At 39.9% G+C, this 21,315-nt stretch overlaps 1 protein-coding gene and 1 long non-coding RNA gene across 4 annotated transcripts in view; both read right to left on the reverse strand.

The window, feature by feature from the left end:
• Positions 1-2,415: 2,415 nt before the first annotated feature.
• Positions 2,416-21,315, reverse strand: part of LOC142465498 (uncharacterized) — a 40,580-nt gene continuing 21,680 nt past the window's right edge. For all 3 annotated transcript variants that reach the window (XR_012787893.1, XR_012787892.1, XR_012787891.1), the window contains exons 4-5: positions 4,609-4,725; positions 2,416-3,376 (exon numbers count right to left, since the gene is read on the reverse strand). This is a non-coding gene — a long non-coding RNA (uncharacterized LOC142465498). The remainder of the gene's footprint in view (positions 3,377-4,608; positions 4,726-21,315) is intronic.
• Positions 15,528-18,617, reverse strand: LOC142465497 (uncharacterized). Its single transcript, XM_075569453.1, has 3 exons — positions 18,458-18,617; positions 16,989-17,066; positions 15,528-16,625 (listed from the first exon to the last, which is right to left on the reverse strand). The coding sequence occupies exons 2-3, from the start codon at positions 17,035-17,037 to the stop codon at positions 15,613-15,615; spliced, it is 1,062 nt and encodes a 353-aa protein (XP_075425568.1). The 5' UTR covers positions 17,038-17,066; positions 18,458-18,617; the 3' UTR covers positions 15,528-15,612.

Raw genomic sequence — 21,315 nt, forward strand, 5'->3', positions numbered from 1 at the left:
TCTCTGTGCTTCCATTTTGTATGTTAACCTATAACTGCAATAGTAGAAATCTGTGTACATTTTAATGATATTTCAATATTAATTTACCTGGCGAGCAGTGTTGCCCGGTTCATATCTCTAAGGTCCTCCTGGGAATCAAGTTCAATGTGTCTCTTTGTGATAGCAAGATTTCAGTGTCATACTGAAAGGTCTAATTCTCAATAACACTTTATTTTAACAAACAGATTAATAAACAAACCCCACTGGGGTTAGTATAATAAACTGCTATGTGCAGATGTGGGCACTAGCACAGATAGAGAGATATGCAAAACTGGACAATTATGTTAGCGGAATTTTAGCATGTTTTTTTGTTTTTTTTAATTCACTGTTTTGAAAGTTATTTTGTCAATCAATATAGGGCCAAAAAATGCAAAGGGAAAGAGATGGGGGGAGAGGGAGAGAAACGGGGGGGGGGGGAAGGAGAGCGATGGAGGGAAGGGAGAGAGAGATGGGGAGGAGGGAGAGAGATGTGGGGGAGGAGGGGATAGAGATGGGGGGAGGGGATAGAGATGGGGGAGAGAGGAAAGGGAGAGAAAGGGGAAGAGAGAAAGAGAGAGGGGCAAAGAGGACGACGACGACAGAGATGGGTAGGAGGGAGAAGCAGAAAGTGAGAGATCAATTTAGGAGAGGGATACCTGGGGAAAAAATGAATTATATATACAAATAAGCTAATTAAAATATGCAAGTAGGCTTAATTCTCAGGTATCTCAGGTGTGTTCACAGGTATTTCCCCAAGTGTTGACATGCATTTGCATGTCTGCAACCCTGTCTTTCCACATTATCGCTTAGCAAGCAATGTTTCTACTGCAGCCAAAGTGCTGTGAAAATGTCACACATATCGAATCACATGGAAACTCCCATTGACTCCATGGGGAGATTCCGTTCAATGGTGCCCCGATTGCAGTTTAAAGCAGGTGTGCGCAAACATTTTTTGCTGCGCTTCCCCCTGCCTGCTCTCCTCTGTTGTTGCGCCCACCCCTTACCTCGCGCGGTGTCAAATGACGCCGTGATGTCATGTCATGTGACCCGAGGCATAATTTGAGGTCACGTTACATGTCAACTGTGACGTCACATGACCCCGCGGCGTCATTTGATGCCGCGTTGTCATGGTCACGCGTCCTTAAGCCGGCTGAAACTTGGTAAGTAGAAGTTGCAGAGGCCGCGCGCTGTGCCCCGGCATTTAATTTAAATGCCTTGGGGACGAGCGCGGGACCTCTGCAACTGCCCGCGCCCCCCCAAAAAAATCTTGCGCCCCCCAGTTTGCGCACCGCTGGTTTAATGCATAACCCCAAGTGCCCTTGAAAATCATGTAATGACGAAGTCTTCAAGAGAAATTTTGAGTGTTAATATTGAATACTGTTATGTGTTTGTTGTATACATTTAGCCACGCCCACTAGCACTCCTTATGCATTATATATATTATGTGGTAATGGTTGGGGTTTCTCAGAGCTTGTTGTAAATCTGTGTATTTTGTGTAATGTAGTACACTGTTATGTGTGTAAGAAGTTGCAGATTATAAACTAGAGTTCATTAACATTTTAAGAAAAATTCAGACTATAACAAGTGTACAAATGCTACTTGTACATTGGGCAGTCTTCATGGTTTGGACTATTGTACAAAACAGAGCAAATCAGTTCTTCCAAATACAGCCCTTTCAAATCCTAAATGCTGAAATATTGATTTCAATAATTATGGTAATATTATTTACTGTTGCTTATTCCAAATTGATGATAAGCTAAAACATCTCCTGTCCGCAGTTACACTAAAGCAGGAGTTCTCACCTCAGCCCAACACATCAGGGTTTAAGGATATCTCATCTTCAACACAGGTGGCTCAATCAGTGGCTCAGTCAAAGACTGTGCCACTGATTGAGCCACCTGTGCTGAAGCTAGGATAGCCTTAAAACTTGACCTGTTGGGGGGCATTCAGGACTGGAATTGAGAACCCCTGCACTAAAGTGTCTGACACTGTACTTAGCTCAATATGTGGGAAACTATCCAATTAGTTTCCTTTGAGTGCTCTATGAAGAAAATGTATATGCTTTCTCGAGTAGAAAATAGGTGAAAAACGTTTGACCAAGTTCGTGAACCTGGCAATATTTCGATATATGTCAGCCTCAAAAAAAATGTGCAGCCTTCTCAGAATTAGCATTAAGTCCATATGCAATTCCACTTTGTATCATCATTTCTGGGATTATGGTGACACTGTGTGCTCATTTGCAAGTTATTTCCCAGAATCCCTAGCTGCAGTGGAAACATTGGTGAATAGCAGGGTGTTGCAGACCTGTCTGAGACATGTGAATGTGCTCACACGTGGTATTTTTATTTGTGGTATGCTGTACGTGGAGGGTTTTTGTCACGTTTTTTTTACCCACCTTCACTTATTTGATGTGATACTAGATTTGAAAGAGAAAAAGGAAAGGTAAATTTAAAAAAATGTTGCATTTTGGACCGTTTCACGCATCTCTATTTTTGGATGAGAAAAACAAAAAGTACAGATTTCTACAAAGCTTCAAAGGGTAAAATACATATATTGAAGCCCTCATGTTACAAGGTTCAATGAACAGATAAGTATAATAGAGTGGAAAGGTTTGAGAGTTGGCAGAGCAGAAATGTGTCATTATTTATGGTTTTAGACACTTTAGTGAAAGGTTACATATGACGTAACAACGTTAAAGTGCACAATTAATGTCTTTGGATAATGTTAGAAAAGAGTTGGCAATGTGTAGTTTGCCAATCAATTCACATAAACATGTGCAAATCATTTATGCAGCGCACCAAAAGAAAATGTTTCTATATGACATGAACAGAATGTAGAACAAGTAAAATATACCTTGCAAATGGATCATTAATTTTTCTTTATTTCATATAGTGCTTTTCACAGCGCGTCACAATTACAGTATAGTGCGCGGAACGCAGCACATGTGATTGTTACAGACACAGTCCCTGCCCAGATGAGTTTACAATTGATGATTTTGATGTCTGAGGCACAGGGAGATAAAGTGACTTGCCCAAGGTCACAAAGAGCCGACACTGGGAATTGAGCCAGACTCCCCCTGCTTCAAACGCAGTGTCATTGTTTATAGAATTAGTTTATACTCCTTTTCCCATAGGAGTGCATAGCCTCAGAACATCCAGATTCCTGATACCTTTTCCCATTCAACTACGGTAAATTAAAAGTGCAATTGTTCATTTCAATAATTATTGTGTGGTTCATACACTATAAAAATGTCTCCTTCACTGTGATTTCTTTACCCACACCAAGAACACTGGGGTAGAGTGCTGCCATCCATTTGAATTTGTGATGTCACCTTGATCTCCCAGAGAAATAAAGCTGTCTGGAAAGATAAGAGTATTCACAGATAATCAATCAAAGAAGTCACCAGTGCATTACTCACAAGGAGTATCACTAAACAAATTTAGTATTGTTCAGATGGTCGCTATAACCCAGAAAACAAAGTTGTGTGAGGGTTGTACAGAGGCAGCAGACTTTAATACCTCTGTTAACACAAAATAACACACACAATAACACATGAACTAACGTGTGTTATCTCCTGACACATTGCTTTTAATAGCACTGCTGTTAAATAACACGACAGAATTATCACAGTGCGTTGCATTAATGTGTGCAATAACATCTGTATCTCATATTAAAGCAGCAAAACGTGATAAATCCTACAGCATATAGGTTTTTTTTTAAAATAAATCAGTTCTGTAGTATTACTGTAGCTGATACTGTCTGCATTTTTTTTACTCTTAATGCTATTTTTTATGTACTGATCATGTTTTGGTTGCTACAGCAAACATTTAGAAAGTCATCTCCACTTCCTCTTTTGAAACAGGCTCTGACACACACCTTTTTGAGCTCTGCCCTTTGGCAACAAAGTATCACAAATAGATCTGTTGCTGTGTTCCAAACAGCAAGCTCTCTATTACTCGGAAATCTGTAACAATAATCTGTTACATGTAGTAATATGTTGTTACATATCAGCTGCAGCATTTCTCAGACTGCAGCACAAAGTTAGAAGGCGGCAATTTCGTTAGGCACACAATCAGGATTTTTACATATTCATAACAGGAGCACCAAACAAGTGCATGCTTACCGGAGGTAAGAATGTAGAATTATATATGGCCATGTGCTTTACATAAATAAATAAGAAGAAAATAAGGATACAATTATGTAGTATTGCTATTTTAAGGATGTTTCTGTAAAGTCACATTGTGCAGTACTGACCTGTCTTAGTTTTTCTTGATCTTGAGATTGTTGTTTAAAATTGTTGTATTAATTCGAAGGATAATCTCCCCTATCAATGTACTATTGATGGGCCAGTAATAGAAATTCACTACTTACTCATGCTCATATGTCTTTGATTAATGAAAGTTTTTTCCGCCAGTTGCTATAACCTACATTTTATTTCATGCCAGAGCATGCAACGATAAATCAATATGATGGTTTCATCATTCATGCTAATGTTTTATGCAGTTTCTCCTCAAGGAATATCCTGTTCAAAACTTTGTCTTCATTTCAAGGAGATCACTGATCAGAGGTCCCCATAAAAATTCATAATACCTTGGCTGAATTTCCTCCTCTCCAGAAAACACTTCAGAAGATTACTATCAGACAATCCACCAGAATTGAGTTGAAGAGACTTCTGCTCAGGTATTCATGGAAAAACAAATACTTGATCTAATAAAACCCCAGAAATAGAAGATGTCATATAAAAACCCCATGACCTCTTACACTGATTATCAGTGGTTAAGTAGTCATTTCAATGAATTGCAACATTTCCCCACATCCATACGCTTCTGTATAGAACAGTATCCATTTTATCAGCATGTATTACTGATTAATGAAACAGTTTGATTTGTGTGCATCCATTTAGAAGCTATTTTCATAGTTAGATTTGCAGTATAAACCTTTCTGGAATGTTAGTTGTTTTTTGAATTATATATATATATATATATATATATATATATATATATATATAAAATTAAAACTAACATTATATATATATATATATATATATATATATATATATATATATATATATATAATTAATTCAAAAAACAACTAACATTCCAGAAAGGTTTATACTGCAAATCTAACTATGAAAATAGCTTCTAAATAGATGCACACAAATCAAACTGTTTCATTAATCAGTAATACATGCTGATAAAATGGATACTGTTCTATACAGAAGCGTATGGATGTGGGGAAATGTTGCAATTCATTGAAATGACTACTTAACCACTGATAATCTGATATATATATATTTATATATAAAATAAATAAAAAACTAACATTCCAGAAAGGTTTATACTGCAAATCTATATATATATATAGCTGGCTGTGCTCAAAGCTGTGACCATGCAGCAAGCTTAAGCCTATAGGGAACCATGTTAAAAATGGTTTTTGAAGCAAAAAGTGGCATTGTGTGCTCATTTGCATGCCATTCCCCAGAATCCCTTGCTGCAGTGGAAGTGCTGTGTGCTGGGTGATAATGGTGAAAGGCGGGGTTGCAGACCTGCCTAAGACATGCAGATGAGCATACAGTTGTATTTACATTTGCATATTTGCTTTGCTGTGGAGGGTTTTTGTCACTTTTTTTACTCACCGTAACTTAGCTCAGTATATATATATATATAGTCCCAAAGAGGGTGTATGTGATGCATTGTGTAATGAACAATGTATATTTCATTGCTAGTGTTTCATATTAGCTGAATTCGCTGCCATTTTACTCTATTGAAGAAAAAAAGAGTGAGTTTTAACTATGTATACACATCACTGAGGTGACGTCGGCAATGGAAATGGGAATACTGTGTTTCAGAAGCTGTTATTAGAAATGCACCAATACAATTGTATTGTTTAGATCAGGGGAGGTCAACTCCAATCCTCAGGGGCCACCAACAGGTCAGGTTTTCAGGATATCCCTGCATCAGCACAGGTGGCTCAATCTGTGGCTCAATCAGAGAGAGGGCAGGGTTCGGATGTGACTATGTACAGTAAATGGTTGCTATAGAAATAAAAAAAATATTGTTACATTATAATACCTTAAAAATGTCTTCCAGAGTGATTTAAAAAAAAATTGTGTAAGCCTATCAGCTTTAATTTGAGGGTATTCACATCCAAATTGGAGAAAGGGTTTAGGAATTACATCTCTTTAATATGTAGTCCCCTCTTTTTCAAGGGACCAAAAGTAATTGGACAATTTACTCAAAAGCTGTTTCATGGACAGGTGTGCGCTATTCCTTCGTTATTTCATCATCAATTAAGCAGGTAAAAGGTCTGGAGTTGATTCCATGTGTGTCATTCGCATTTGGAAGCTGTTGCTGTGAACCCACAACATGGGGTCAAAGGAGCTCTCAATGCAAGTGAAACAGGGCACCCTTAGACTGCAAAAAAAAGAAAATCAATCAGAGAGATAGCAAGAACATTAGAAGTGGCCAAATCAACAGTTTGGTACATTCTGAGAGAAAAAAAGAACGCACTGGTGAGCTCTGCAACACAAAAAGGCCTGGATGTCCACAGAAGACAACAGTGGTGGATGATCGTAGGATCCTTTCCATGGTAAAGAAAAACCCCTTCACAACATCCAGCCAAGTGAAGAGCACTCTCCAGGAGGTAGGCATATCATTATCCAAGTCTACCATAAAGAGAAGACTTCACGAGAGCAAATACAGAGGGTTCACCACAAGGTGCAAACCATTCATAAGCCTCAAGAATAGAAAGACAAGATTAGACTTTGTCAAACAATATCTAAAAAAGCCAGCCCAGTTCTGGAACAGCATCCTTTGGACAGATGAAACTAAGATCAACCTGTACCAGAATGATGGGAAGAAAAAAGTATGGAGAAGGCTTGGAACGGCTCATGATCCAAGCATACCACATCATCTGTAAAACACGGTGGAGGCAGTGTGCTGGCATGGGCATGCATGGCTTACAATGGCACTGGGTCACTAGTGCTTATTGATGATGTGACAGAAGACAGAAGCAGCCGGATGAATTATGAACTGTATAGGGCTATATTTTCTGCTCATATTCAGCAAAATTCAGCGAAGTTGATGGGTCGGCACTTCACTTTACAGATGGACAATGACCCAAAACATACTGCGAAAACAACCCAGGAGTTTTTTTTAAGGCAAAGAAGTGGAATATTCTGCAATGGCCGAGTCAATCACCTGATCTCAACCCGATCGAGCATGCATTTCATTTGCTGAAGACAAAACTTAAGGCAGAAAGACCCACGAACAAACAACAACTGAAGACAGCTGCAGTAAAGGTCTGGCAAAGCTTCACAAAGGAGGAAACCCAGTGTTTGGTGATGTCCATGCGTTTCAGACTTCAAGCAGTCACTGCCTGCAAAGATTTCTCGACAAAGTATTAAAAATGAACATTTTATTTATGATTGTGTTATTTTGTCCAATTACATTTGAGCCCCTGAAATAAGGGGACTGTTTATGAAAATGGTTGCAATTCCTAAACGTTTCAGACGATATTTTTGTTCAACCCTTTGAATTAAAGCTGAAAGTCTGCACTTCTATTGCATCTTGGTTGTTTCATTTCAAATCCATTGTGGGGGCATACAGAGTCAAAATTATGAAAATTGTGTCAGTGTCCAATTATTTCCAGACCTAACTGTATATCCGGGGCGTTGTTATGGCTTTTGTAGCCCTGCACACTGACATAGTGGCAAATCAATTAATTAGTAGTGCTGGATATTTGTGGTTTTATCTTTGGACTGCTATGTTGTTTCCACTGGTGTGGTTTAGACAGTCCCTTTCTCCTTTAAGATTATAACTACAGGAACAGCAGGGTACCTGCTTAAGAATCAGCTGACAGTTTACAGAGCTGCCATCCCACGTATCTCCCAGCCTGGATAAGGTAATAAAGATTGCTGCCACTTCATAGGACACTAAGGGCCTCATGCAGTAAGCGTTGATAAGGGAAATATGGCCATGTTATAGCCAAAATTGGGTTTGAGATTCAGTAAGCGCCGATAAGTGCTTCATATCGCCAGGTTTCGGAGCCGATAATTTGGTTATGGCCAGTCGCCTGCCGATAAGCCTGTTTTCGACACTGATCGCCACTTTTTTAAATCGGCTGGATTCAACAAAAAAAAACAGCTTATCGGGGCTGATCGGCACTACGAAATTGAGATGTTATGGCCGATTTCTCCCGCCAACTAAAGTTGGCATTTTGGACGGGAGAACGATCGCTAAGGCTGCCGGAACGGCACTTAGAAAAAAAAAATCTTCTGTACATCAATGGAAGTCAATGGAGCGGGGACGTATAACAGTATAGTACTGTTTACGTTTCATTGCTCACAATACAAGGGGGATTTGCATTACAGTGTGGGGGCATTCCCTGCATTGTGTCACAGCTGACGTGTCTTATTTGCATAACATTCGACTTTTACATGTTTTCAGCATTTGCGGGTCACATTACTCATCATGTGATGATGTGGCAAGGGAAAATACTATACTACACTCTTAAAGGAGAATCTCACATCATATCACACATTTTACTGAACTCAGCGACAATTATTTACATGATGTCACACATGTCACACATACACCGTATATTCATGTTCCTTTACATTACACAATGCTTGTAATGTGTCACGCATCTTTAAACCTTCATGTACATCTAAATTCTCATGTTTACATCTACGTTTGGGTCCTCCCTATTTTCATGACGTCACTTATTGGACGCTCAATCACATTGCATGTTTACATTGTAACCGTTGCATTACAAGCACTTCAACCTAACTTATACACACATGTACAGTAATTCATCATTGGGACACCTTGTAAACTCATTCTATACCAACTATCCTCCTTACACAAATGCATGCATATGCACACGACTATTCATTGTTGCCAACATGTCACAATAACATGGATAATTACACATGTTACACAAAACTTTTCCCACGTCAATCTCAGCCTTTTTGTCTCATTACATGACTGACTCTTGCGTTCACAAGTGTTACATGCATTGCACATGCAACTATTTATTTGCAAGCAATCTTTGTACAAAGCTTCACGTCACATCATTGCCAAATATCATCATTCCCTGCAGAATACACACAACAAATACTTAGAACAACAAGTGCACACAGCTTGCCACAGAAGTACTTTATTATGGTAATGTAACACCTTGCATTTTACTATGTCACCTGACATCATCACATACCTATTTAAAGGACGCACATTACCTGCTCATTCACAGCTACTCATTTCAAAATGTTGCGAATGTTTAGGAGACGCAGGAACATTCTTTTCTATGACATGCTTGATGATCAAGAGAATCATATAGGGCAAGGTAGGGACACACCGAGGGACAGTGACAGTGACGCGGATACGACAGGGACAGGGAGAGGGACAGGCCGAGGGACAGGTAGAGGGACAGGAGATCAGAGGAGAAGACAGAGGAGACAACTTGTGCCTCGTCCGCGTCTGTACAGGGAGAGAACCCTGTTAGATGGGATGAGTGAGGAGGAGATTGTAAGTCGCTATCGTTTGAGTTCAGCAGCAATCTTAGCTCTTTATGAGGAGATAAGGGGGGATTTAGATTTTTTCACAGCCAGAGGTCGTGCAGTCCCTGGGCTTGTTAAAATGCTGTGCTCATTACATTATCTTGCTTCCGCGTCATACCAGACAACTGTGGGCATAGTGGGCGGGGTCTCGCAATCTACATTCTCGCGGGCCTTGACCCAGTTTCTCTATGCACTCAATAGACGCGCTAGGAATTATATTCATTTTCCTACAGAGGCGACAGAGTGGCTGGAAGTCAGGACTGGCTTTTATAATATAGCAGGGATACCATCTGTGCTGGGTGCAATCGATTGCACACATGTTGCTTTGATTGCACCTAGTCAGAGTGAGCATGTGTACCGCAATCGGAAGCACTACCATTCACTCAATGTACAGGTGGTATGTGATGCGACGATGAGGATAATGCATGTGGTACCCAAGTTCCCTGGTTCCAGTCACGATTCCTCTATCCTGAGGAACTCTTCAGTCTTCCATGCGTTCGAAGAGGGACATTTTGAACCTGGTTGGCTGCTGGGTGAGTACATATTTACATGTTCTAACACAAAACACATGTTGATTTAGGAATGTTGGCATTGTACAATTTGATCACTAATGTCAGCTTATGTGTGCTCCATTCATTATAGGTGACTCAGGATACGGAATTAGGCCGTGGCTCTTGACTCCGGTGCTAAACCCTCAAACTGAAGCAGAGGACAGGTACAATGCAGCCCATATATCTACAAGATCTGTTATAGAGAGGACATTTGGCCTACTCAAGACCAGGTTTAGGTGTCTGGACAGAACTGGTGGGGCTCTTCTATACAAGCCTCAAAAAGTGTCTGATATTATCCTTGCCTGTTGCATTTTGCACAATGTTGCACTCAGGCACAATGTACAGTCAGACCTAGCTGAGGCTTTGGTAGACGAGCATCCCACCCATGTAGCTGCTGAAAATGAACAAACAGCCAGTGGTGGCCAGACACGACAGAATCTCATCAATTCATTTTTTTCTTGTAAGTACAAACTCATATGTTCCTAGTACTACTTTTATAGTTTAATTATGTTATATTAACAATAATGTTTCTTTATATAACCTTCTGTTAGGACACAGATGAATATGGGTTGCACACCTTTCTTTTCTCTGCTGTGTGCACAAAGGGATGTGGCACCGGTATGTTATTGTTGCACAGGTTATATAATCCCTCTTCAATTGTACTTTAGTTGTGTGTATGTGAATACAACTTGGGTAACAAAGCAATAATATTGTAGCATTGTGTTATTCCTTATGCTAAGACAAAACACATATTATGCCCATAATCATTCATGCTTCTAGTATGCTTACATACAATGTTATTGGTGCAGTGTAACATGTACATCCATATGATGTGTACACCAGGCTGATTTACATTTTGAATGTCATGAAATATACATGGTGTTGTACATTTAACACCAAATACACACTTTGCTGTGTTGTTTACGGTACTGAAGATGGCATGTCAATGTTTGCAATTTATATATTGTTCCTTTGCATTATAGGTATATCTCCAGTATGACTGATCATGGTATGTATATTTGCTGACATCTCTCATAAGATGTGCCTACCTCAATCTTCCTATAATTATTGGAACTAAAAACCCAACATATTGGTTTAAACACAAATGTTACATATATGTACTTTCTGTATCATGTATATGCATTTAGCTACTCTTGAGCTTTCATGTGCATTGTATTACAAAATGATTACTCACATTTCATCACATTTTATGTATGTTTCCTTATAATTTCCATTAATGTAATATAGAGGTGGTTGGAGAAAAGGGGATAACTGTACTTATTTGTTTACTTACGGGAGCACATTCATCACTAGCATAGACACACTTTTTAAGACAACTGTTTGTGTCTCTATCAATTGGTGTAGGATCCATGTATAACACCGACAAATGATAACACCAGCTTTATTATGGTAGCTTATATCATCATATTGACTATACTATGTATTTCTAAACGATTAATAAACACAGTAAACTATAGTTAGTTAGGTTAATGAAATATACACAGAAACGTACTTCATAACATGATGGTGATGTCATATTCAGAACATCATGCATTGGAGGGGACCATAACATCTGGCCACTAACATTATTTGCTACAGTCCCAAACCATTTTATCTACATACCCATGTAACAAGAGATTTTAAAAATAAATGGCTACTTGGTTGTAAGTGTCCTTTACATTGGGAGAAGGAGTGGCTCACTGAGTAAAGACACACACTGGCACTGATAGTTTGAAGCAGGGGAGTCTGGTTCAATTCCCGGTGTGGGCTCCTTGTGACCTTGGCCAAGTCACTTTATCTCCCTGTGCCTCATGCGGCAAAAAAACATTTGTACGTTCCACGGGCCAGGGACCTCAGGCTGAAACATGTGTCTGTAAATCGCTGCGTACAACTAGCAGCCCTATACATGAACATGCTCATATTATTATTATTATTGTTACATAGTTTCGACAGTCATACGTTCCATTACATATTAGAATACACAAATGTGTTAGCAGAGTGGGAATGGTTGTTATATATAAAACACAGCATGTCATAAAATGTTAGTAGTCATTAAAGAACACTCAATAAAAATTCATGAGGCACTCTTTTGCAACATCATTATGTTAATTAAGTGCTTATGCAATATAGGCATAAGGGTATCACATTTTTAATTGTTTGTTAATAAGCGCTGCAAGCAATATAAAATTAGTTCCATATGTAGTATAGTAGTCGGTGGCTCCTCCTCACAATCATCTCATATAAAGGTAGACTCTTCTGAAATCATACATTGATCCGATTGTATCTTCCCCGACATCTCTGAAATACAGCAAACACATGATGGTCAAAGATGGCACCTTACTAGATATGCATCCGTGACAACGCGTTACGCAGCTCTATATGATTGTGTAGATACACACGTCACTCACTTATATGTTAGAAGTAAAACTGTTCATCAGTATGTAATGTTTCTTTAAATTTGTAGCAGGCATAACTATGTATAAGAAGTGAACGTTGCCTGTATACTGAAAGGTGTGCGCACGCACTTCACGCTTGGCTCCACTAACTGTTAGCGCATGCGCAAAACAAAGCGTACGTTGTGCGTTCAATACATGTTGAAAATACCAGTAAACATAACATCTTTATTTCAAATACAATGAAGACGAAACTACATTCGTTCTAAACGAGTACATCTGTATTCTTTTTAAACAGACGTGTTTGAACAGAAAGCACGGCCGATAACACAATGCGCAAATGCAATACGTGTGACGTCATGTTAAGCCAGCGTGAAACGCACGCTAACACTCCTCCCACTCAATTAACATTCGGCTAACGCCCAGGGTACGCCTACAAACACTGAGCCGCACGCATCACACACTGCAGTTACCGTTACTATAACAAAACATGACAGCCAATAGGCTTTGAGGCGCGCACGTCGCTTGGGGGCGGGGCTTACATCAGTAATCCTTTTTAAGGACGCCTTGGCCCATGACAAGGGTCCCACGTCATACGTGGTGGACCCGGTTTTCAATGTTGTAGATGTTGCATGATAACAAAACAGGTATGTGTTAGAGTAATGGTAAAATGTTGCTAATATGTTTAAAGGGATAGGAAAGTACGTATATTTATTCCGTCAGCAATGTGTACTACTCTTTCAGGTCCTACTATATTGTATTAGGAAACAATTTGTTTGTGATCGCTACATGTTATGCAGTCTGCAATGTTACGCTGTATCCACGCATTGAAAGTGAAAATGGTGGTTACAAAAAAAAAAAAAATTTAAACGCAGAGTCAACGCATAACGATTGTTATATTTACCATTCTTCTAGAATTAACTCTTCGCCTGGCTGCAACTGGTCGCTCCAGAAATGCAAGCCATTTTCATCCACGCTTAACCCAACCGCTGAATCCAGTATGGCACATATCTCCTCCAGGATGCGCTCATAGGAATCGCCACTGCTTTCTTCAAATAATTGGTCGGGAGGTAGGTTCATTTCTTCCGGTTCCCATTCCAATGCAATTTCAGCTGAAAGGCTTGGTACATAATCATAGTACTTTTGTTCTTGTACAATGTGGGTTTCAGGAATGGAGGCTGCAGATATTGCAGCACGTATCGATTCAAACGGATCAGTAGTAGCGGATACATTGCTATTGCCATTAGGAATAAATATGCCTTTCACGACAATATAAGTGCCGTCTTTCAGGATAAATTGTTTTTCCGGGGCAATCTTCCAGAAACCATAGGTGTGTTGTAGCTTATCCTGGTCACGTTCAAAAAAGTCATTACTTGATAAAGTGAATCTTATTGAGGAATTAAAATTCCGTGCATGCTTACGGTCTTGGTAATAAGGATATTTTGCTCGAATGAAATCATCGATTTGGCGTGTGCTTGCTTTCTGTCCGCGACTGTTCAAGATGGCTTCACAGATCATGTACTTATACCCTAAAAGGGGATTAATATTGTTAACGAATTCATCAGCCATGTCTGAGTAGCACAAAAGCTGTGTGCAGGTCTGTGTTATTTGCTCATCAAAATGAATGTGCTGAATGGCTAACAAACTCCTGTTTTTCCTTGTCAAGGTCAACAAAAGTAACTACTTTGACTCCTTATTTCAAACGCCAATTGGATTTGGTTGTCTAATTGGGTTAACAGTTGTGGTTCGTGATATGGGACTGTGGGAGAAACATTTCTCCTTCTTTTATCTCGTTTGTGAAAAACATCCCTAGACTGTGAATGCGTTCACATAGTGTTTTTTTGAAAACTAACAAAGGCCAGTGTGTGAAAATATTTCTTAGCCAGGCATATCAGTAAAAACACACCTGCAAAAAGAAATGTTTTTTCCCCGCTTACATTTCTGTGTGTATGTGAAAGTCTGGTTAACTCCCTGTCTGCATGAGTTTAAATACGTGTGTATATATATATATATATATATATATATATATATATATATAAATATATCTCTTATAAAAATATATATATATTTATATATAATATTTTTTTTTTTTTTATATTGCAGGAGTACACACAACATTGATGGCATTAAGTATACCTTGTATGAAACCTATTTAAATGGTGAGAAACATGATTGAATTAAGTAATAAACATTTGTTTAAGCACAATACTGTTAGAGTCTCATACTTAGGATATTTCTCAAACATTAGGCCTGTATTATTAAAATAGTGTGCTTTCACAAGGAAGCATGAAGTGTATTAGTTTGTGTATACCAGTTTATATAGTACTATATATATATATATATATATATATATATATATATATATATATATATATATATATATATATATATATATATATATATATATATATATATATATATATATATATATATATATACACACACATATATACATATATATATATATATATATACACATATATATATACACATATATACATATATATATATACACATATATACATATATATATATACACATATATACATATATATATATATATACACACACTCACACTCACACTCACACTCAGTGTGTGTGTGTGTGTGTGTATATATATTATTATACATTCTGAGATGTTATAGAAACGAACACACAACTGATTAAAGGACAAAATTACAATGGCCAAGCAAGGCAAAGGTAAGTAATAATTTACACATAATCCTGCTGTACACGTACAAGAAAGATGTTTGCACTTACTTAGGTGTTTTAATAATTGCATGTGACTAATATGCATATGCAATTCTTACATCAATTAACACACCCAAATGCAATGTTTTGCTGCAAAGTCAATGGCAGCTTCTCTAAACTTAGCAACTGGCTCCTGGTGGACCATTACTGAACAGACGATTACAACATAAATATTTATAACACAATTAATTATGAGTGTTAACATTTCCAAACCTTCACGTGTACAAGAACATAGTTGAAAGTTTGGAAACAACACAGTCTTCAGCATACATACAATAGTAATTAGATAATCTGAAGTCAACAAAACAAGGCCAAACACATATTTTCTGAATTATAACATTTATTTTTTTTGTTCCTTTTGTGAGCGAGTAACAGGCCTGCTTGTTGTCTCTTGAATTTTCCTTTTTCTTTTGCCACCAACTTTAGGCACAACAGAGCCACTTTGAGTGGCCTCTGGCACTTCACGGGCAGGGCTTGTGGCCAGTGACTGTTCACCTACAGGGCTTGTGGGCAGTGATTCACCTACAGGGCTTGTGGCCAGTGACTCACCTACAGGGCTTGTGGCCAGTGACTCACCTACAGGGCTTGTGGGCAGTGATTCACCTACAGGGCTTTTGGGCAGCGACTCACCTACAGGGCTTTTGGGTAGTGACTGTTCACGGACAGGGCTTGTGCCCAGTGACACATGTGAGCAAGTTGGTAGACACTGCACAAGTGATGGTTGGTCTGTTTCATGTGTGTCTTTTGTTGTTTTTGACCAAAAACTGGTCAGTAGTAACTGCTTGTATTTTGTTTTTGTGGGCTCCTTTGTAGGTGTCAGCTGCTGATTTTGTACAGATGGCAGTGGTAGTATGTCGTCAGGAACCTGCACAGCAATGTCTGCTACTTGACCGGTAACATTTGGGCCTGGTGAATGAATCTCAGATGAATGTGGTGAAAACTGACCTGCATGAACAGATCCTGGCTGGGAGGTGTTGAATTGTGGTACATTAGTCATTCTCCAGTAATTAGCTTGTGTTTGCTGAACAACTAATGCTTCGAATGAGGTGTTGATTTTTTGCAACTGTTTAGGCACTTCAATGAAGACTCTGTGGAGATGTGCCAATTGTGATACTGTTTCTTCCTGCAGTCCAATCATCCTTTCCAGCACTGTCATCATGTCTGAATGGCGACGATTTTCTGCGTCCACTATTTTTCCCTCTGAAGCTACAATTGCATCGTATGTGGAAGTTGATGGACGATTTGGCGGTACAACAGTTTCTATTGGCACCTCTTCATGGTCACATGATTGTATTTCAGTCTCTTCTGTGGCGTCATCCTCATCATACTCATCATCCTCATCACCATGATGTTCTAAAAAGAAATGTACACATTATTAAATGGCATGTTAATGTATGCTGTGTTACTATGTAATTGTACTGTGTCCTAAGTAACACCTAACATGTTAGCATACGTTTTATAACCTCATTAAAAACTACCTTGACTTACGAATAATGTTTGGACTCAGTATGAAATATGAATGAATGAAAAGTTGCTCTAAACTCAGAAGTCCTACATGATAATTAACATCACTAACACAATACATGTTGCCTTACACTTAATTTTCACTGACACTAAGTAATCCTATTTAAAGAAGATGTGCAAAACAAATAATGCACATGACAACATAACATATAGAAGAGCACATATTATATGGCCAGCAAATGATACACTCACCTTCTAGTAGTGTTGAGCTGGCTGACCCAGGTGAAGACACTTGTTCCATCTCAGGTGACACATGTCCTCCAGGGGCAACTATATATAACAATAACATAAGTTTTACATTTACATGTGTAAATATTGAACAAACACTTATTGTATGTTCTGTATTTATGATTAACTAACAACATCAGTTCCTTAACCGAAAATGTGTGTGTGAAAGTGAACATAAATAGTTGTAATAACAATGTACATGCCTGTGTACTTAGAAGTTTTGAGTTCCCTAACATACAACATACTATGTTTCTGCAGTAATGCGTGAGGATAAATAGATTAAATGAGTACATAAAAATCATATGTTGTGTAGTGATATCAGTATCATAATGTACATAACTATCATGAGATGACCATTCACAATGGTTATCATGAAGGTGGTCATATTGCAAAAAGTGTTATTTTTGGTAGAGGATATGTGTGGTACATTAATCGAAGATGTGGCACACCTGAATGTGGCTGTGACTCAACAAGACAACACATGCAGTGTGTGATAATGTGTCTTTCATAGTAGTTCAACTATAGATATGAGTGAACTAATGTGTGACGTACGCTTTGATAAGTAATGAGTTGTTGGGGCATTTAGTAGCTAGAGTTAAGCTTTCCAATGAGTGTGATTAACTTCAGTTGTGCTATTCAGGTTGTAAGAAAGGTATTCCCTTCCCCAAAAAGCCTAATCAGCCACACCTTTCAATGACTTGAAACAGGTGCAAATGGTGTGAACTAAGTTGACCGTGAAATGAGGCTGTAATTAGTGTGTGTGCTGAACCCCACCCCCTCTGTTGAAGTGTATGCTGTGATGAGATATTAATTGCAGCTGCTTTAACACAATGGTAGATGAGCTAAGTAGTCATCTGCAGTGTTTAAGTTATGAAAACAATGACATAACATATGATACGTGTGCCTCATTATGCTGTCTGTATATGACATAAAGCAAAAATGGACCTTTTCTTAAGCAACTATAGATGTGTTAGTGCCAGTGATGTTTGTAGGCCGTTACATGCAATTTCTTTGATGCATGCTTAAAATAGGCAGTAATGTCATGTTTGTCGGAGTAAAATCAATAAAATACACAATAATATGATACATATTTCTGTTCTGTACCTGTAGCTACTAATAATTTCTCATGAACATGTGTTACACGTGTACTACCCTGTTGTTCCCCATCTTCGCCCACCATCAATTGCTTCCACTGCAGCTATGCATTTTGGGAATTCACATGTAAATGAGCACGCAATGGCACGTGCTATATTAGTTACTGCTTTTAGTAGGACTACTACATATATGTCTATTTTGAGATATATATATACAGAATCAGACATATACATATATAGATGCAGGTATGCTTATATTGTGAAGACAGTATAAAAAGCAGTGTAACTATGCAAAATAACTGTAAGCAACGACACGCCTAGTACAGTAATATTTATCACCTGCTGGAAATTGTGACGGATAAATTCCAATGTCACGGTCACCAGCCAAGCCTTCCACGACGACGGTAAGTAATTTTGGCCGAAGCAGCTCCTCCAATGGAGTCAATATGAGACGTTGTGGTGTGGGCCCACCTCCAGTGCCAGTAGCATGCACGCGTTGGTCTTGTATTTTCTTTTTCAATTTGGACCTAATATCATCAAATCTTTTCCGACAATGATACTTGTCCCTGACACGATTCCCACAGGCATTGACACCAATGACTATTGTGTCCCACATTTCTTTTTTGCTTGCTGCACTTGTCCGCCCTTGAAAAACATATAAAAGATATGAGGTAAATGAATAATAATATAAGCACCAGTTTCCTACACTGCTAGCTGTTCCAAGTGATAGCAAACATGCTGTTTTATGTGTAATATGTGCAGCACATGAGCATTCACTACTAAACCTATACATGTAAGCAAGGTTGCATTCATATTGTATGCAGTTCTGGCAAATTGACCGCCTGTGTTTATTTGTCCTTGTAAGGCATGATAAAAAGCTGTGTTTCCACACTAATGAACATAGAAAGATATTGTGTACCCATATTTGCATATGAACAAAACTCAGATGACCTAGGATCACATGTATTTGAATAATAAATGTAAAGTTACACTTACCTACTAAATGTCCATATATACTGTCATAGTGCTCCAGAATGCCAGTGACAAGAGCCCTATTTTCCTGGTCATTGAAGCGAGGATTACGTGGCTTCTCCACACGTTTTTTCCGAGCAGGTTTAGGGTCAGAGCTTGGCTGGTGCTGACTGGACTCTCCTTCTTCCAATGGAAGAGCCTCCAAAAGCTGGCCACCAGCAAGCACGCCACCACCAGACACCCCATCAGCAACTGCGCCACCAGCAGCACTCCCAGCACCAGCACTCCCACTCCTAGCACCAGCACTCACACTCCTAGCACCAGCACTCACACTCCTAGCACCAGCACTCCCAGCACCAGCACTCCCACTCACAGCAACAGCACTCCCACTCCCAGCACCAGCACTCCCACTCACAGCAACAGCACTCCCACTCCCAACAACAGCACTCCCACTCCCAGCAACACCACTCGCAGCACCAGCACTCCCACTCCCAACAACAGCACTCCCACTCCCAGCAACACCACTCGGTGCACCAGCAACATCACTCCCCTGAACAGAACGTTCACTCCGACGCGTACTCGCACGAGTAGCACTCCCACTCCCACCAGCATCACTCTTCCCACGCTTTGCGGGCATACTTCCAGCACTCACAAAAAACAGACAAGAAATGTACAGGCAATCACACGACCCACTTCCACATATAAAACAAGACAAAGATGTAAACAAAACAACAAAGGACAAAGCTCACCCAATACACAACAAGTCTCTCAGTCAATATGCAAATGTTCAATCGTCCAGCTCTGTGCGTCTCTCTCTCTCTCTCACTCCCAACAACACAGAGAATGATTAGCAGTACACGTTGCCTTTAAATATGGCGCGCAATCAAAAACATGCTTGTTTCGCCTGATTCAGCAAGATTTGTGATTGTGCAACCTAACAGCACCCCGCCACGCACGCCGATACACCTGTGTGTGATCGGCTCATCATCGTGAGAGTGGGCGGATTTGTTTTCGGGTTGATTTTGAATGTATTCGGCACTTACTGCATACGGAGAGGGAAAAACGCCAATAACATGACTAATCGATAAGCTTGCCGATTTCACATAATCGTCGCTTACTGCATGAGGCCCTAAGACTGTACACTGGACGTGCATTGTGTTCTGTTCCGCTGATGTGAATCCCTACGGGTTTCATCTCCCTGCCCTGACTGAACCAGCAGGATACACTGGCTCCCCCTGGCTTGTGAATCAGCTGTTGGAGGAGACTGGCTGCAGCAGATTGGGGAGCTGCATACTTCTATAACAAGAAGGACAGACTTATTACCAGCTAATATGGGCTGCATATTTAGACTTTGTTTATGACCAGTGGTTGCTCTGCTACTATTGATGCTCCTCTGCCTCCCCCCCCCCCCCTGCCATGGTTCTGATCCCCCTGCCCTGGTTTGTGGTACCCTGCAGACACATATCTAGCGCTTATGTTTACGTTATAGTTGCACTTTTGATCCTCTGTGGTTGTAGTGTTGATAATTATCACTGCACTAGTTGATGTATTTTTTGACACATTGTTCCCTTATTAAGTATTTCTGATGTGTTCACCACCTTCTGTGGTCTACAAGTAATAACAGAGCTTACCTGTCTTAGGATTCCCTCCCCTTAACCCAGTGGTGGGATTCAAAATTATTAGCAACAGGTTCTCTCTCATGGGGGGAAGAGATATGTGGGGGGAGAGAGAGATGTGGGGGGGGTGGAAGAGAAGGGGAGAGAGAGATGGGGGAGCGAGAGAGAGACGGGGAGCAGAGAGAGAGACGGGGAGAGAGAGAGACGGGGAGCGAGAGAGAGAGACGGGGAGAGAGAGAGAGAGAGAGAGAGAGAAAGGGAGAAAGGGAGAAAGAGAGAAAAGGGGAGAGAGAGAGAAAGGGGAGAGAGAGAGACGGGGAGAGAGAGAGACGGGGAGAGAGAGAGAGACGGGGAGAGAGAGACACAGGGAGAGAGAGACACGGGAAGAGAGAGACACAGGGAGAGAGAGAGAGACGGGAGAGAGACGGGGGGGAGAGAGAGAGAGAGAGAGACGGGGAGCGAGAGAGAGACGGGGAGTGAGATAGAGACGGGAGAGAGAGAGAGACGGGGAGAGAGAGAGACGGGGAGAAAGAGGGAGACGGGGAGAAAGAGAGACAGGGAAAGAGAGAGACGGGGGAAAGAGAGAGAGAGAGAAAGGGAGAGAGAGAG

The sequence above is a fragment of the Ascaphus truei genome, chromosome 14, assembly GCF_040206685.1.
Source record: "Ascaphus truei isolate aAscTru1 chromosome 14, aAscTru1.hap1, whole genome shotgun sequence".
Lineage (NCBI taxonomy): Eukaryota > Metazoa > Chordata > Amphibia > Anura > Ascaphidae > Ascaphus > Ascaphus truei.

Bases quoted from the DNA above. Each gene is read 5' to 3' on its own strand.
- LOC142465497 (XM_075569453.1), bottom strand. From the start codon at position 17,037: ATGGAACAAGTGTCTTCACCTGGGTCAGCCAGCTCAACACTACTAGAA. The intron at 16,626-16,988 runs GTGAGTGTATCA...ATTTCTTTTTAG, and splicing joins CAGCTCAACACTACTAGAAG to AACATCATGGTGATGAGGAT.